We start from the raw sequence: 19,660 nt of genomic DNA, 5'->3' as shown, positions 1-19,660 counted from the left end.
GGGGAGAGAGAGAGAGAGAGAGGGAGAGAGAGAGAAAAAGGGAAGAAGAGAGGAGAGAGGAGAAAGGAGAGAGAGAGAGAGAGAAGATGAATAGATTCGATCTATCTTATCTATCTATATAGAGAACTAAAACTCTATATGTCTATCCAGATGATATCTATCTATGTACTATCTCCACTTCTCTCTCTCTATCCATCTTTCTCTCTCTTTTGCTCTCTCTCTCTCTCTCTCCTTCTCCCCCCCTCCCTCCCACCACTCTCTATAACTATCTCTCTCTCTCTCTCTCTCTCTCTCTCTCTCTCTCTCTCTCTCTCTCTTACTCTCTCATGTTTCACTCATGTTTCTCTCATGTTTGTCATCATGGCAAACCTTCTCCAACCGTTCCTTCTGTGATCCCTATAAAAAACATGGCAAATAAATAAATAAATAAATAAATAAATAAATAAATAAATAAATAAATAAATAAATAAATAAATAAATAAAGTTTATTTTTTATGGATTGATGGAGAAAAGAATTATAATAAAGTCTAGCTTAAAAGGCTAAATATGAACATAATATAAACACATCCTGCTGCTGATAGACAGGGAACCATAAACCCCAAATCTCTGGTTGTTTCTGCTCTCCCGTGTCCCAGCGGTCCGGTTAGCATCAAAGCTAACATGGGGAAGAGAAGCCTCTTACCTGTGTCTCTTTGAAGATCCGCTTTTGATCGGCACCCGCGTCAATCCTGCTGCCTCTTAGGTTGAGATTCGGTGGAAAGATGGGAGGAATACATCAGGAGAATACATGTCAGTGCATGCAAACAAAGGAAAAGAGTGATTTGTAAGGCATGTGATTTGTGTCTGATTATGCAAAGAGCTGGGTTTTGTCAGGCTTGATTAACATAATCCTTTGTCTTGGTTTTGTTTCTCAGCCCTATACACACTGTATTATACACCCACAACCTAATGGTGCCTGCTGCATGTTCAGACTGCAGAGACCTTTTTAAAATAAGCCATCTTAATTAAAGAAAGCACACACTTCACCTTTTTATTCATTTGTTAGCATTTTACATGCTATTTAAGACATATGGATGCGCTTTGAAGCCCTGATCTTACACCAATGTGTCTCTTTTTTTTTTTTCTTGTCATTTTCTTTCCCAAGACCACGTAACAAGCATGAACAGCAAGGACACAGACAGCCAAGGATTAGTGGAGACCATGGAGGTAGAGGGTAAGCATCTCTCCATACAAATACAGGTCGGCGTCTATTATTCTGTTTATATGAAAGTTTTCCCAAACTGTGACATCCCAAAAATGCTTCCTATATATTTATTTCCTTTCAGTTTTATTTAATAATCTAGGTTCACTGTGAGAAACATTATAAAAAGGTGCATCTTCCTGCTCTTGTACCGCTATGGTACTGTATAGAGATTAGTGTGGAGGTAAACAGGCCAAGATTCAAGCACACGCACTTTCACTGTGCATTTAAACTGTCATAGTAACACATAACGCTCACCTCTTAAAACACACATTGCCTTTTATGTCTAGTCGAGCTAAGAGTGGAGTATATGCGGGTAATTAAACAAAAGACGTTTGGGTTTACCCGACTAGCAAGACCCCAAGTGTATCGCTTTTCTGACAGTTTGCTTGCTCTTAGCACATGAATTTCTCCCCTTGACATTTCTTCTTGCTTCCTAAACTCTGACCGTAAGTACCAACGTTCCCCCACTTAACAAATTTGCATTTCTCCTGTTTTTTGGTTTTTTTTTAACACGTATAAGCCCCCAATCTCACAGACAGCCTATGCGCTTACATAGCTAGTGGCTTTTCACTATGCTAAATAATTCAGGCAGTGTTGATAGAAGGCCTAGCTACCTGTGACAGCTCAGTTTAACAGATATGTAGGTCACACCAAAGCTCAACCTCTTTTTTTGCACCATTATTTTGCTTGCATTTCTCTCTTTAGGACTTTTTCCTTTCTATTTAAAGCTCTGTCTTTAATCTTCTCGCTCTCATGCTTTTACGTCCAAATTGTGCATTTTCACGGTACGTGGGGCCCGAGAATGAAACACGACGCAGCTTAATCGTCGTTTCAGAAATATACCTATCGCATCAAAGACTATTTCATTTAAACTAGTCATTAATATAATTACATATTATGATGTGTGTGTAGTATAGTGTGTATACCCATGTTATCATGATGTATACTCACAGGTCAAACAAATAGGCTTTTAATTATGTTAAGCATTTCAGATTCGATGCATCGGAGCTTCTCGCTGATTAACAACTGCTCTTTAGGCAAACTGTCCCACAATCGCTCTCTGATCTTAATGCACTCAGTGTTACCCCTAAAGCAGCTGGCCTCTTGTTCTCTTTTCACCCCACTTTAAAGGCCTCATGTTTTCCTAACAATGTCCTCTCCACCCTTGTTGAAGAGAAAGATCTTTCAGGGCGGCCAAAAGCCCTTTGAAAAAGCTCTGCTTACAAAGCCGACTCTAACATGCACATCTTGTAATGTTGGGTAAATGTCCCAGCAGTCTGCTGCTGCCTCTGCTGCTTTTTACCCCCTTCTCTTTCTCTCTCCTGTCTCTCTTTCTTCTCTGGTGACAAAATACCTACAACAGACAAGAGGGTCACTTTTTTCACCGAAGAACCGGGCATCTGCGGTATTTATGACCCGCCTCCGACCCCAATTGCTTCTCAGCTCAGTAAGTTTTAATTGGCTTCGATTGTCCAGAGCTTTATCATCTCACTGCAATGAGAAAGAGAGTGGGTGTTGGTGAGGGTAAAAAAAAACTCCTAGACATTCAAGTACTTCCCACAATGCCTCTCTCTAATCATTCATTCATTGGTGCTATAAGCACTCAAGTTCCTACAACCCTCGAATATTTACACATGAAAATAAGGGTTTGTTCTTCACATTTAGCACTTCATTAACTCCGCAGGCCTTGCTGTTTCTTAAAGGTCGTCTGGAAGTGTTTCACATAAATGCAGGGAGCTCTGGGAACGTACGTTTTTATAAGAGGTGAAACACTCAGTCACATCAATGCATATAGTAGACATACACAAGACTCCACTAACAAGAGCTGTTTATCCTTCAGCTATTAACTAAAACCAAGGCAGGATTTATTCACTTGGACTTCCTCGCTTGTTATGAGGAGAATACATTACTCAAAAACAGGGGAGGTTTTTGTAGTTTTTTAAGAAAGCTTCATCTGACTTTGGTATCAGAATGTCTCATTGACCAAAACGTGAGAATTCAAGCAAATAATACCTCAAGTATGCAGTGAAAGGAATAAAGGCGAACTGTTACATGAACGTAATCAACAATGTGATGTGGTCGAACATGACACACAGCTACAGCAGTTGCTTATTTTCCAATAACATCAGCAATTTTTTTATTAATGAACAAGTGCACGTTCGTTCATTTCCAGTCACGTTTAACGTCGTGGACCATCCACAAAACGTCTTCGTTTCTCTTGTCGCTTACTTTATAGCAGCTTTAGCAACAGTTGTTTCCTCACCAACTTTTTTTAAGGTAACAAGACAAAATAAATGCTGTTCGTCACGTTACGAATGAACCTTACTGACTGTTAAAGTGCTTTCTTTCTTTGTGAATGTCTCGAAGCGGATCTGCTTTCCTTACCTTTGTTAAATAATAATACATTTTCTTAATCTATTTATTATTACCCTTAGGGCCTTTTTACACCTGGTGACTTCATGTGTTGTCTCTGATCGGATATCGATCCGATCTTTCTACTCCCGCCCAAAATGCAAATATATTTTACCTCATTTCCGGGGTAATTGAAATGGAACACGCTTTGGTGTATGTGGTTGCTACAAAAAACAGCATTTACTGTTTGCTGCATTTTCGCTGGCAGCAGCAGTGCATTTTAAGACCGAACGAGACCTGGGTGAAAGATCGGAGCCAGCGCTGGTGGGAAAACATATATGTTTCTGGCGCGATGCACGACTCGCGAGTCACCTGCGAGTGACGTACTTCCGTTTGGGAGGAGTATAGCACTTACGCTTGAACAACCACATGCATTTACACCAGTCCAGTTTCATCTGAAATGCGTCCCAGACCACCTCCTGAAGGGGTTTTAACGATCGGATTTATATCCGTCTCGAAACCGTTTCTGAGGGCATTTAGACCTGGTCTTTTTACCATCGGATAGCTATCTGATCACAGAAAGCACATGAAGTGACCAGGTGTAAAAAAACCCCTTAGATTATTGTAGTGAGTCCGCCAAGGCTGTTATTAGGTAAAAATTGCATAAAGTGGATAAATTGTCCGTAATATAAATTGTCATGGTTGTGTTAGATCTGAGTAGTGGACTTAGATCGTCTGACCCGGGGTACTGTACTCACGTCCATTTGTCGTCTATATAGAAAGGTTGTCATTGGGGTTTAGAAGGACAGAACCCGCGGTACAACAAGGATGTGACAGTTGGTATTAACACGAAGGTTAACTTCGATTTTAAGTCTCATGGTCCACTAGGCTCTGATGAGTAAAACATCAATACAGTATCTCTGCTTTTTCTTCATCACGCACTCTCGAAGGAGTCTCTCATTAAACCTATATTTCTCCTTGGCACAAAAACCATGCTGATCCTTCCTAGATACTGTGCCTCGAGTGAAATGTTATAACCACCTCTTCATTGCCCGGTGAGATATTGAGCAGCTTTGTTCAATACACGGATGATGGGGTTTTTTGTGAATGCCTCAAAGCATTGCGTCTTGTGCTCGTTTTAAAGGAGGACTTTTCGATTAACCCTGAGAGTCGGGTCAGAAAGGGATCCTCTGAGGTGCCAGTCACATGTCACTGGTTTGATCACGTGCATCTTCTGTCCATGGTGTGTTTCTGTTTTCTTTTCTTTGTTGTGGCTAGATGAGCTACAAGTCAAAGAGCATGAAATGTGCAGTTCATGAAAGGACAACACACAGTTCTGATAGTTTGAAGATTAACTACATACACTTATAGATTCCTAGATGAACTAAGGATGTTCATAAACGGCAAAGAGGCTTAATTTTTTTTGGGCTTCCACATCATCTTGGGCTATTTCTGACTTTTGTGGACACGAGAACAGAAGAAAAACAGCTTATCAAGTTAAAAAGGATATGAGGCACTGTTTTTATTCTAGCTCTGAATTCTTAATTCATACAGTCACTTGTTTACTCCTTTATAACACAACAGCAGCAGTGCCTGAGACCAGGACACCTACAAGGAACTATAACAGCATTCACATTCACACCTATTTGTGCTCTTTGCATGAAACTCGAATTCTTCCACTCCAACCTTGGAAAATCATGTCTTTGTTTTTTTTTATTCTAGATGATTGTTTGCCTCACTTTGTAGCAACACTTTTTGGAAGACCAACACATGGACACAAACATGGTCCACAGCCTTGTTTCCAAATATGCAACTGTTCTAGGCAAACTAACATATATAATACAGCACTGTAGGTGTAATAATACAGCGCTTAGAGGAGGGGAGAGGGTTTCACCCCATAATGCGTCTTTAAAGCCCTATTCGGACGGGATTAGTTTTACGTGGGGACGTGGAGTAATGCAATTTTACCTCAGGACGTCTGTAATGTTAATTGGCCAATTTGCACGGGACAAGACATCTCAGTAAAACTAGCAGAAGTGGGAGGGGTAACTCGCTTTACACACCACAGTAACCTCCTTGTCGTCATGTGCGTATGACGTCGCTTCCTGTTATCACGTGCGCAAACAGACAACATGGCGCCTCCATGCTTGAAAAACACGCCAAAAACAGGACTTTTAAACAGGAAATGACGGAATTTTACCGTACATATTTACAGCAGGTCTATTCGGACGGGATCAGTATTACCTGAGGTAATTTTTCCGGACCTTTTTACAGAAGGTAAAAGTCGCCATAATCTTTACTGACATTGTCCGTAATGATTACCGAGATGGCGCATTCGGACGGGACTAAAATCACAGAGAAGCTCTGGTAATAATTACTTTACCCCCCACGTCCCCACGTCAAACTAGTCCTGTCCGAATAGTGTTTATGACAGACAGACAGACAGACAGACAGACAGAAACCGAACAACATTGTGATGTTCTGCTCTTTTTTTTTCCTGCTATGACTTAATGAGTTCGCAACCAAAATAACAAGCTGTCACTGCTTGAGCTTCGAAGTGCTTGAAGTATATATTGGCTAAAATATTGATTAGCCTTTGATAGCAATGCATTTTGTTGAGGCTTGGTGATTAATTAGCTTTCGTGCCTAACGACACATCACCTATAGTCTGCTTAATTATGTGGGGTGAGTTAAACAGTGTACATCACAGAAGGTTTCACTTGCGGCCTTTGCTTCATGTAAATAAAATACTGTGGCAGTTGTATTACTGACACTGCAGGAACGTTATTAAGTCTAAAATCAGGCTCCCGTTAAATAGAATAAAAGTTATAAATGGGCTAAAATGTATTTACATCTTAAGGCCAGAACAGTGTATATAATAGATGTTGGGTTTGTTACTAACAGGACAAACCGGGCAGAGGTGGGAGTAAGTCACACATGTGCAAGTCACAAGTAAGTCTCACAGTCATGAAAGTCAAGTCGAGTCTTTTTTTATAAATCTGTCAAGCAAGTCTCAAGTTTCAAATTTGCGACTTAAGTCCCCCATCTCTGAGTCACTTAACTCAAGTCCGAGTCGTCTCAAGTCATGAATGTCAAGTCAAAGTCAAGCTGAGTCTTTTTTGAAATATTTGTCAAGCAAGTCTCAAATCTCAAATCTGCGACTTAAATCTGACTCGAGTCAAGTCATATGACTCGAGTCCCACATCTCTGCACACCTTTTTTTTTTAAATGGCAATTTCTAACAGCTACCATGTCAGGAATTATAATTTTATTGTTTGTAATTGCCTGGGGAGCTGAAAGAACCTACTCGTTATTGACTTTGTAGCTATGTTTAAACTAGTTTCAGCTAACTACAGAGTCACACTGCAGTAAAACATGGTAGAGGACGATAAAAATGCTAGACATTAATAATAGCTTATATGTACTTTTACAAGGACAAAACAACAAATCGCTAGTTTTTATCGAGGAAACGTTTACGGCGTCCTACATGAAAACCGAGATGTTAGATCATAGTTATTTGTTTATCTTCATCTACATTAATGCACTTAACTAGCTAACAATCTCGCCATCTATTAAAATGTTACGTTAGCTACCAGTCTATATTGCCTTGTCTAGGTTCTGCGATCTAACACGACACCAGGCAGCACAGTGCTCCTTTTACCTTTTCTTGGTGAGCTACAATAATAAATCTATGACTTGTCCACCTCTGACTCCCAAGTAAAGGAATGACTCATCAAGAAGAAGAGAAATGACCCAAAGTTTTTTATTGCTCCTAAATCTTCCCTCTTAAATCCTATCCAGTCACTTGTAGCAGCAGCAGCGATGAGCTTGACCCCGTGACCCGGTCTATAAGAGCATGTTGACTCTCTGGTGACACATCAGCTTATTATTTGTGTGATGCAGTCAATTTGTGCTGACTAACACCACATCCTGTAGTTCCCGCTATCTCGACAACAAATGGAAGACAGCAGATCTAATTTTCTGCTTGTCTGAGTATGAATATGACTTATGTACCCCTGCTACCCACCCACTGTGGTAAGGCAGGGGACTGAAATTACTGCGAAAGTACCGACCACATAAAGGAGGTTTTAACGAGCTTTCAAATTCTCATTATTGCAAAATGCTTTTTATTACAAGCGAGCAGATTAAGTAAAGGGAAAGCCCAACTGATTGAAGCTAAGTAGTCGTGCCCTGTTGGCCGAAACCGTTAAGAGGCTTTGTTCGGTTTGAGTAAATTACGGCAAGTTTCATGCTAAATTAAGATTTATTCTTATTCTTTTTTTTTGTAAACGATTCCTGGTTGTTCATTTTATCCGTTCCGAATTCCACAGCGTTTCGGATCCAGACGCTCGATGTCACGGCCACATCAAGGTTTATTCGGATAAGAGTTTTTACCTGCTAGGGAGGAAACACAGGTTTCTCCGTAGGGAGAAACCGATGAAGTGTATTATTGTATGTATTACCTTTTGTTTATACTGTTTCCTCTTTTTATTATTATTATTATTATTAATGTTCTCCTAATTGTTATACAATTAATTATCAACCGTCACAACCGTGAATCTGGAACTAGTGAAACGTGCAAGTTATATTAACATGGGGTTCTTCCAGACCACCACACAATTATCTTCATAAATTAATGAAGTAACGGCAAAAAAAAAAAAAAGTTTTTAGTTGTTTAATTGTTTTATGGAATTAAAATGACAAATTGACAAAGTAGGTTGATTACAGCTTTTCTCCTTCTCATCGGTGCACAAAGCTCTTTCTTACAGAATTAGTGCTTAGAGTCTTTTTAAAACAAAAACTACATTTAGTTTGTGTGTTTGAATTTGAATAATAAACCGGAGGCATCCGGCAAGCATTTCATTTTGATTGAGCCATGATCGAAATTTCTAAACTTTTAAAAATTTTGCTTTCAAATATATATATATATATACGACCGGACGATGAGGTTCTGTACATTTCAAAAACGGCTTCAGCGAAACATGTGCATTCGCATATCACACTTCATTGTTTACTGACTGCTTGGTCTTTGATAGACAGCTAAGTTCCTCCTACTGATCTGAAATATGAAGCCTTAGGGCTTTCCAAAGTTCTTTTCAGATGTTTCTGTGAAGCAGCTCTGTCAAAGTGTAAACAATTAAAAATCATTGCAAACCCTCAAGACTTCCAGGCTCCACTTTGAAAGCTCACTTGTTTGGCCACAAACTTTCCTTTTCTTGTTTACATAATATCAGTTTTACTTCATTAGTCAGAGTTATTGCTGAAAGCCTTGAAGGTCCTAATGCTAATTTCATGCTCATGTTTCTTTGTACACGCCACATGCCGTCTCGCCAAATGATAGGCTTCATGTTTTCATCTGAGCAGAAGCCAAATTAGAGAGACAGCCAATTTGCTTCCATCGAATGGCAAACTGGTGCAGCGAGAGCACGTGGGGCTACAGCATCGATTGAGATTCCAGGCTCGTCAGGTCTTTCCCAGACTTGGCTCATTGTGTTTTTATCAGCACTGCTTATTAGGAGATGAAAATGACAGCGAAATAAGGACAGAAATAGAGAAAGTCGTACCAGGAGGTAGGATGCCGAGAGCAATCGCAACTTACGATGCAATCCGAAACGTGTTGAGAGACAAGTTAATATTGAAATCGTCTGGCTTGAAGAAAACCCAGTGAAGATATAGAATAATATAAAATATACCACCTTTCAGACACTCGCTGCGCAGATGCAAGAGCTAACGAGCCTGAGCCCATCCTGTCTTACGTCGTATTTGCTTTTAACAAACATTTTGGGATTTTTATAAAGCTAAAAGCTGCATCATTGTTAGTTATAATTGAATGACACCGAATGCTATGAAGAAGCCACGTCCGAGATCAGAATCACGTGGAACTTTGAAACGTACCGCAGTTGAAAGTTCCAACTTCTTAAGTTTAGTCAACCGCTTAAATCCTGACTACACATATTTAACCCAACTCTGAATATGTCCCTAAAATCTGTGATCATTGTGTGTTCTAGGTGCTGAAAATGAGGAGAAAAACACAACTACAAATATTAGCAAGTCTGAAGGTAAGCAGAAATTGTGTGCATGTGCTACTGTATATCATATTTAAAGTTCCCGAGAATGTCTTATGGAGCGTTACTCCTGTACATGTGTTTGATTTATTTTACCCTGAAGCTGGATTGCCATTACATTGGTGCATTTTATTTTTTGGGGAGCTTAAGTGAAGTGTGTTTCTTCTATAAAAAAAAAAAATTTTTTTTAAACCGAAATAATAAAATAAACTAGCTTTGTAAAGTCTGTCGCAACAAACTTTGATTTTGGCTTTGATGAGGCAAGTTTTCGGAAAGGCCGGTGCTTTTTGGAGGCAAGTGGACATAAGGGTCAGTGTTACTTTTGGAGGCAAGTGGACATAAGGGTCAGTGTTACTTTTGGAGGCAAGTGGACATAAAACTTGTGAAATCTAGTGGAGTGCTAGGGTGCCAAAACATTTGGAGTCAAGTGGAGGAGAGCATGTAACGTCATCCGAAAACCTGTGATGCAATTCCCCTCATTGTTCTAAGTGTTTTGATATGTCACATGTCCATGTTGTAAAAAAGAAGTTTGGTGTAGATAGTTCGAAAGCTTACCGAGTTATAAACCTCTAAAGTTTATAATGAGAGTCAATGGGGAAAAAATGCCATTTTGAGACCTGGTACCGGATGTACCGGTACTCGGATCGCTTAGAAAAGTAATAGCAACAAACTCTAGACCGGGTTCTACAACATACCCGAATTTGGTGCATGTTGCTCGAAAGCCCTAGGAGGAGTTCCTCTTGATATATTTTTGTCTAAGCGTAAATAGGAAAACAGAACGTTGGCGTCTACAAAGCGACATAATGAATTGACTTGGATTTGAATTTAAAACCTCATTTGAAAGCAAAAGCATCTACTGTACCTAAGCAGAACTAGCTTTATGGTAGTAACTCTGAAGAGACCTCAGCTTTTCCACAGAGAACATATACTGTACACATTACACCCCTTTATGAAAATTATGAACAGAGTTAACGGTCTACTGATCCTGTATAAGGGGCGGAAACAGAAAGCAGGGCAGCAAAAAATGCTTTTATTACCAGTAAACGCTAAATTTACGTTTATTTTGTGTATTCTTGTGAGAGTATTCGGCAACATAGCTTTCGTTTAACGGTGCAGGAAAGACGTTAATGTAACTTTGGGCTGTGTTGGCGTTTTTTTATTTTTGGAGCGCATATGTTTAATACATAGTAAAGTAGAGGACAGAGCTCTAGGATTTTGTCGCTCCAGGCACAGCCACTGGCCTTGTGCAGTCCTAACTTTCTTTTTCTTCTTCTCTCTCTGTAGGTGAAGTGAAACAACAGGATAAAAGCCTTGCAGAAACAAACCAAGCAACTCAAACAGACAGCAGTCAGTCCAAAGGTAAAAGATTCTTTCCGAATGCGACATCGGGGATGTTTAGAGAGTCGGGTTATACGGCTGCTGACGTTCGCCTCGATGTTCTGCTCAGGGCTAGAAAATGCAAAGTATCCTAATCGATTTAAGGATATTAATAATTATTCCACAGCTTATAGAATAGCAGTTGATCTAACCCATCTTATTACTCCACATCTCATTTAGTGTGACAAAGTTAATTAAACCTAATGATAGCATTAGGTTCTAAATTAAGGTCATGAAATATAACTGCGACCGAGATGCAGGTTGTTCTGTCACACTATTCTGAAGGCAGTAAGTGAAGGTTTTGCTAATCGCATGCATTCTCCTGTAAAGAAAACCTACTAAGGTTTGGAGGATAAGCTGACCAAGAACTCATCTGCTCAACAACTTTTTCATTTTTATTCACGTCCAATTTAGACGTCGATTTTTTGAAACATCCGTGGAGGAGAAAAAAAATTTCTGACCATGTTAGAGGTAAAGGGGGCGCGGTGGCTTGGTGGTTAGCACGTTCGCCTCACACCTCCAGGGTTGGGGTTCGATTCCCGCCTCTGCCTTGTGTGTGGAGTTTGCATGTTCTCTCTGTGCCTCGGGGGTTTCCTCCGGGTACTCCGGTTTCCTCCCCCGGTCCAAAGACATGCATGGTAGGTTGATTGGCATCTCTGGAAAATTGTCCGTAGTGTGTGATTGCGTGAGTGAATGAGAGTGTGTGTGTGTGTGTGCCCTGTGATGAGTTGGCACTCCGTCCAGGGTGTATCCTGCTTCGATGCCCGATGACGCCTGAGATAGGCACAGGCTCCCCGTGACCCGAGGTAGTTCGGATAAAGCGGTAGAAAATGAGTGAGAGACAGAGAGTGAGAGTTAGAGGTAAAATATTATTGGTCAATCAGTTAACGTGTCTATTTAATATTGGCCGAGTCAGTGGTGATGCCCTTAATACTGCAGGAAAAAAAAAGTGCTTTCCTGGTCAGAACTGCAGGACAAAACTTTGGAGCCATTGCTTTCAGTTACAGTGTTTTGTTGTAATTACTGTGCTTTGCTTATGTAGGCCAGATAGCACTGAATATTTATAATGTGGGACTCAAGACCGTGCTAAAACATCTTACTTCCAGAATATCTTACACTCACACTGTGCGCCTTTCATTCTGAAGCTCTGCCCGATGGACGGGAGCACCGGTGATTAGATTAGGACAGAGCTGGGCAATTCTAGTCCCTCAGGGCCAATTTAGTACATTCCCAATTCTATTGCATCTAATTCAATTCAGTAAATGAGTTGTTTTTTATTTATTTATTTATTTTTTATGAAAGCCTGTGATTTTTTTTTCAGTGAAGCCTGGACCATACAGGACTAGACGTTTTCACTTCCTAGTTTGAATATACTAAATAAGTCAGAGGTATAGAAACATAGTGTGACGGAGGAGCATGAAAGGACGTAGTTTGAAGTAGTTACACCATCATTTTACACTATACGTGGATAATCGCACTGAAGTATACTGTGTATACTCGGTAACTATACTCATCTCAGGCTACGTCGTACACCATGAGGTGATATGACCTTCCAATCCCAAAGCTGATGATTTTCAATAACATGCATTCACTTTTTTTATTCCTCTTATACCACAGAATTGTAACGAGTCTGTCTGTGTTTTCCCTTATTTCTGTCTGCCGTCATTCCCTGATGTTAATTGTTGACCCCACCCACCCATTTGTTACCACGGACATTCAATCGCATTCAATCTCTTCCCCAGGTGTTTTGTCTTAGTCCTTGTCTGTCTCCGTCTTGTGATTGGTTCTCGTTCACTATATGTACTCTGTTTTATTCACTTCCCGGTTGTGAGTCGTTGTTTAGTATGTAGTATGTTGTCTGTTTATGTCTCTGTTTCTGTTCCAGATCTGTCACGAGTAGTCACAGGCGAATGCGGATCCATATGCAGTTACTATTTTAATACGCAAAAACAGGAAACAAACAATGAACAAGCAGGCAAAACAGATCAGAACACTGAGCAGGACAGGGAACAGGAACAGAGACATAAACAGACAACATACTACATACTAAACAACGACTCACAACCGGGAAGTGAACAAAACATAGTACATACAGTATAGTGAACGAGAACCAATCACAAGACGGAGACAGACAAGGACTAAGACAAAACACCTGGGGAAGAGATCGAATGCAATTAAATGTCCGTGGTAACAAATAGGTGGGCGGGGTCAACAATTAACATCAGGGAATGACGGCAGACAGAAACAAGGGAAAACACAGACAGACTCGTTACAGGAATGATTTTTATATAGTTATTATATAAGAAAGACAGAAATGGTTACTGCGACGTACAGATAGTTTTAACGCGGTGGAATGTTTTCCAGTCGACGTTCCTGTTCACACTTACCTCGTTCCTTCACCGGCTTTAAATTTACAGAAAATGAACAGATACGTATACAGCTAAAACATTGAGGAAAAGAAAATCACAATTAAACATTGAACATGTGATATACTCAGGGTTAAAAGAATAGTGTTATTGGGTAAGTTGGAAAAATGGGCAGCAAGAATTAAATATCTAATCACGGAGGCTAACGATTCGAATCTTTTCATGAATGAAAAGCAAATGAGAACAGAAAAAAGTTAACATGTCAACACGATCCTCAGATGTTGGCGAACAGCTAAAATGCAAGACGATAGCCGCTGTTGCTAGCGACCGTGATATATCAGAACATCCATTGTACTGGTCCAGAATTTCTTTGTTATGGTTATCATAAATTTGTGTCATAAATGTCAGTAGATATACACTGTTGTATAAATAATGTGCTACGCTGGGCATGCTGCTGTAAAATCCATCTCTGGCATTTTTTTCAACAGGAAAGTGCAAGTGAAGTAGTATTACATAGCCTTAAGGTATATTGTGTATGTACAGAATAATAACCGAGAAGAGAGCAGCAAAAAAACATTTCATTAAAATCTACAAACCAAACACACTTACCTTCACACAGACTACCAAATTAAACACATTTACTGGAGAGTCTTACATAAAGTACCTTATAGAAAGAAATGTCCCAAAAAGACCTAAAGAGTCCTAAAGCATCGGGCAACAGCTTCTAGTGTTAGCAAAATCTTTCTTATGCAAACTTTCTATAAAAAAGTTATAAATACGTCACTGAGACTTTGTAAGACTCTACAGCAGGGGTGTCAAACTCTGGCCCACGGGCCAAATTGTGATTATATTTGACCCGCGAGATCATATCAAATGTGCATTACAGCTGGCTAGCCGCATGCTCCGCTAATACTACAAATCCCAGAATGCCTTGCCACTGTATTGACGCGTAGTCACGAACAGCAAGCAATCTAAGACCCTCATTCTCTGTTGACAGTCGTTAACAACCATGCTACAGTCACATCGGGCAACTTAATTCCACCCTCCACAAAAATGTCCAAACGAAAGATGGACAATAGGAGCTTTCAAGACAGGAGGGAGGCAGATTATCTGTTCACCAATATAAAGGACAGACCTGTTTGTCTCGTGTGCTAACGGAGCTAACGTGTCTGTAACGAAAGAATAGAACGTAAGACACTATGACACGAAACATTATGAGAAGTATAAGGACCTGGACGTAAAGCAGAAGCTCCAGAAGGCGGAGGAGATGAAAAAAGTCTGTTTTCCCGTCAGACTATGTTCATGGAAGCAAAATTGAAAAAAAGTGAAGCTGCTGTAAAGGCTGTAAAGCTTTATTGTGGCAGCAGAGGCAGCAAAATCTGGGAGAGTTTGTCAAAAATGGTCAAAGTTTGTGAAATGAACACCACTGATGTGTCTTTTATTTCAAATTTTAATTTCGTATGTGTTTGTAATAACAAGCTCTGGTTGTTCCAGATCCTGTGTTTAAGTAAGACTAAAGTTTGTTTCTATATGAAACAGGTTGAACATTACAGATCAGTTGCAGTTCATTTTTCAATAAATATTCAGTTTGGCCCGTGACTTTATCTCAGTTTTATATTTTACCCCACTGTGAATTTGAGTTTGACTCCCCTGGTCTACAGCTACATCCCCCTGTCCTCCTGTCCTCCTGTGATCAGATCACAGCATATCACATGCAGATATTGCATCTGCTTTAATCATACTGATTAATGAGCTCGAAACCTACAACAGCTAATATTAATTGCTTAAAAATCCCTGGCTCGAATAATTCCTTTATTATTTCCATTAATCTTACAGAATCAAATGTTTTTTTTTATCGAACAAATGGAAATGAAACAAGGACGTTGCAGTTATATTAAGTGAATATTGAACAAGGCTGAACTTTTCATGCCGGTCGGCTGATGCGGATTGGTGAGACCGCATCGAAAAGTGGTACGATAGTCATGTGGCTAGTCTTCTGTCTTTCTGTGCAATGTAATCATTCTTTCTACTGACCTTTTTTTCTCACTGCTTTGTGTCACTTCAGATCGCTCCAGCGATAAGGGTGAGCCGAGCAAGGAGTGAGAAGACAATCAGCAACGTAGTTAGACGCACCGGGAAACTGTGCGAAGGCGAAACTGACGCAACACGGTGGAGTCTCCTGAATAAAAAATAAATAAAAAACACAGGGAGAGGATCTGTACACCACCATATTCCTTTTTTCCCTTCCCTTCCTTCCCTTTCCTTGTTCCGTTTGGAATTTAATGAAACGTATGAAATAAGAGAGGCACACGTGAACACGGAAGCATCTCGAGGGTTACGGGGTGATACTTTACCTCAATGAAATGCTGCTTGATCGTTTCCATTCGCCAGGTTTTCTTGGTTCTGGATCTGAACAGGTACAAAAAAAAAACAAATAAATAAATAAATACAAAAAATAAATAAAAAATAGCACTCTGGGTTAGATGGGATCTTAATTTACGCTTAAAAAAATGATATATTCTCATTGATTGATGCTTTGCACAAGGTCTGCTATAACACAGAACCTTCACATCAATTACAATCATATTTGATTTGATTTGATTTTTTTCTTTAATACTTAATGCTAAAAGTGACGTGCCAGTATGAATGTCCATGTCTGCGTATGGCCGTATGTATGAATATGCAAGCCGATGATTAAATGAAAACACTTGGCATTAATGCAGGAAGTGCTTAAGGGAAACGGGAACATAACAGATGCATTTAAGTGCTTGGATTCCACATGCAATTAATATAAATTATATAAATCAAAATAAAACCGATACACGGACTATAAAACTATTCAATAAATATATTAAATATGTTCATTAAGAATGCAAAATAATACTGATTTCCAAATTTTATTTATATGTATATATAGATAGTTTCATTTGAAATCTGAATGTCGAAAGAAGTCTTCATAGAAAAGTTTTTTGTTTTGTTTTGTTTTGTTTTTTTATTTCATTTTTTGATGCTGGCCTGAGCGAACATTCAAACCAGGGTCGAAAACTACACCATATCTGTTTGGGATTATTTTTCTTCCTTAAAACGACTTGAACATGTGAGTCCACACAGTAATGCATCACTACAAGTCTTCTTTCTGAGAGGTTTTTGCATTTTTCCTCCGTTATGCTTAAAAAAAATCCCAAAAAAAAAAAACTAACCACACTATAAAAACCTCTCGTGTGTCTTTTTATCTCTACGTTTCCTACATTTCTAATTTTGCTCACAGATGCCTCACGATGACGATCTGATTTTTTTGTGGCGTTTGTTAACAGATGAATGTCTCAGCTTTTACCCTAATGCATGCATGCAAAAAAAAAAAAAAAAAAAAGGTTTCTTTGTGGCTTTTTTCTTTCTTGCTTTCTTTCTTTCTTTTTTTTTTTTTTGAAACAGAGAGCGCACTCGATATTTTTACTAAACTTTCAGTGTGTTCCAAAACAAATGAAATCAGCCTTATATGACAGGACAGATACTAGATGATCATGATGGGAAATTTGATGTTTAAAATCTTTATAAATATATCAATATCTATATCTATATATATATATATAAACAGATAAATATATAAAGTTAATGAGTGATACTACAATGAAGCTTCCTCTTTTTTTTTTTTTCTTGGGTTCAAGGTGATAAGTCAAAAAAAATATCTATAATTCGTTTGTTTTGTTGAAAGGTTTGATCAATTACTTGAAGTGGTGCCATAATTATATCAGATGACTTTATGCCTTCATAAATCGGTGTTTGCTTTGCTTTACAAATATGAAATAAAGTTGAAAAAAGGTTCTTTCCATGACTGAGTAGTGTTTTTATCTAAACGTTGGTGCACTCTTCGATGATAGCCTGCTATTTACAGTACTTGTAAAAACTTCACTTTGCAGAGTCGAAATTCGTTTGGGTTCATTTTTATCGTAGCGCATTTCCCTCATCATCAGCTATTTTTTTTTTTTTTTACTAGAAATAAATAAATAAACCCTTCTAATGAGAAAGCTGAGAGCAACAGTGGCAAGGACAAAAGACAAGGAACCTTGTTTAGCCGCTGTCATATAACCTTTACGATGTTTTATTTATTGTTGTTAATTTTGTGTGTGAATTTTTTCACAGAGGTTGTAGCTAGAGTAGCGAATGTAGTGATTTGTATGTAAAGCCAAGTACGACTACTTACTGTCAAGAAACTAATGTGAACACACACGACTCAGGCTTTTAGCTCGTGGGTTAATCTCACCGATAAACCTTTTTTTAACGCAGTAATACACAAACCTACAATAACAATTTAGCGAAATGCTGTTCAAGAGAATGACTTGACTACGATAAGCAATGTCTTAAAAATATGTTAAAAATCTAAGTATATACTGTGTACAGCGGCAGGATGAGTAAACTATGTACTTTATGGAAACTACAGGCTTTCCTGAACTGAAATATGTTTCTGCTTTAAAAGACTTTAAGTTTATTCCCAAAAAAATCATCAATTCCACTGAAAGATGCCTCACCTACAGTACCTCTACAGTACGTTTATAACTTATCCTACTTATCTAAAAAAGATCACCGTGCTTATTTGAAAGCATTATAGATTTCATATGGAGACGGCGTTCTCATTTTAATTCGATCGTGCTTTGAGATATTTAAACAGAAGCGCTATCGTCATTTATGTGGACAGTAAAAAAGTCTGGGCAGCTCAGGGCAAAAATGAGACCATTCGTGACCTCATTTCATCTGTTCAGTTGTATGTCGGCCCCATTTGTGGGCTTACTGGTTTGCGTTATGAGAGAGTTCGATAATTGCTCTGTTAGTCAGTTAACAGGAACGATGATATGATACTGTACGACGGCACAAAAAGTAAAAAGCTTTGAACCTGGATTTTAATGAGACGGCTCTGTCAAGGACTTTGCTTTAAAGTTATCCTGAAGTTAATTTTAAAAGTTAAGGCCATACATTTGTTTTATTACCATGACTTTTATTTATTCAGTGGGCCACATTGCTGTAGAGCAGTCTGTGTTGTGTGGGCATTATTAAGGGGTTCGATACGGCGGTCTTCTTTCATGTGGTAAATCTATATTATATTTACGTCATTTGGCTGACGTCATTCATCCAGAGCGACTTGCATTTTATCTCATTTTATACAACTGAACAACTGAGGGTTAAGGGCCTTGCTCAGGGGCCCAGCAGAGTCAGCTTGGTGGATCTGGGATTCCAACTCACAACCTTCTGAGTGTTAAACCGACACCTCAAACACTTGGCTATCACATCCATCGACATTCTGGTATTTCAGGTCCCTATCACTCAAGCAACACACCAAAATAATGTAAGGACTGTTGTGGAAGTTCTGAGGTTCGAGAGATTTAAAGAGTAAAGTATAACAATGGTAAATACGAGCAAGAGTGAAAAAGGTTTCACAATTTATTGTGCTCAGCTGCGCAGCAGGACCCAACACTCCACATGTAGCACGAGGGATGAAGGGCCTCGATCATTGATTTCATCTAGGTTTTATAGACAGAACTCAAGAAAACAGAAGATTATGTGAAACCAAAACATCATCAATCATTGGCTCAAAATTACCGCATGCATCTCCTGACCAAGCTAATCTGACCAGGCCAAGGTCTTCTAGAGGACCTATTGGACATTGTTTATGGACGACTCGTCCCCAGTCCCTACTGCCAAAACCTACTGATGACAGTGTCAGTCTCTGGTCATGACGCACACAGGGTACAAGCATAGAAGGACAAAGCCTTATGAATATCTTAAGATTAGAAATTTCCACCACAGGACGTGTTTTAAACGTGACGACAACAGACGACAAAGAATTAACAGAACGTTTCATTCGAATACCCACTTAACTGTAAGTGACGGGCGCTAAATTGTGGCGAAGAAAAAAACAAAGTGAAAAGTTTAACATTACCATCCACATCATTTCAGTAGGTCTTACCTCACAGGACATATGAAATGCAAACCGCTCCGAAGCAACTACTTCCCAAACAATTAGCTGCGTTGTTCAGTTGGAATTTTCTGAATTTTAGCAATAATACCTTCAACATATCATTGGAAATGTCGCTCCGAACACAAAGCATACAGCACATACTACTCATACTTCTCATGAACATGTAATGAATTTTTATATATAATACTCATTAATAATTGATAGTCAGAGAAATCAAATAAAAAAGTAATCATTCTTGATATTTTCTGGTTCAGTATTCATAACTGGCCAAATAAATTGCTCCAAA

General features: G+C 39.0%; 1 protein-coding gene across 5 annotated transcripts in view; it reads left to right on the top strand.

Moving 5' to 3' along the window:
• The window catches only part of macrod2 (mono-ADP ribosylhydrolase 2), a 597,474-nt gene extending 580,239 nt beyond the window's left edge, over positions 1–17,235 (top strand). For 2 of the 5 annotated variants that reach the window (XM_027165903.2, XM_027165902.2), the window contains 5 exons: positions 1,145–1,213; positions 2,607–2,690; positions 9,604–9,654; positions 10,945–11,019; positions 15,469–17,235. In XM_027165903.2, the coding sequence (XP_027021704.1) occupies positions 1,145–1,213; positions 2,607–2,690; positions 9,604–9,654; positions 10,945–11,019; positions 15,469–15,506 (317 nt within the window). In that variant the 3' untranslated portion in view covers positions 15,507–17,235. The remainder of the gene's footprint in view (positions 1–1,144; positions 1,214–2,606; positions 2,691–9,603; positions 9,655–10,944; positions 11,020–15,468) is intronic. The other 3 variants (XM_027165906.2, XM_027165904.2, XM_047812438.1) reach the window with 2 other exon arrangements.
• The last annotated feature ends 2,425 nt before the right edge of the window (positions 17,236–19,660 follow it).

Source organism: Tachysurus fulvidraco, chromosome 4, assembly GCF_022655615.1.
Source record: "Tachysurus fulvidraco isolate hzauxx_2018 chromosome 4, HZAU_PFXX_2.0, whole genome shotgun sequence".
In the NCBI taxonomy this organism is placed as follows: Eukaryota; Metazoa; Chordata; class Actinopteri; order Siluriformes; family Bagridae; genus Tachysurus; species Tachysurus fulvidraco.
The sequence above is the reverse complement of the archived record's forward strand: the minus strand, read 5'-3'. Positions and strand labels throughout refer to the sequence as shown.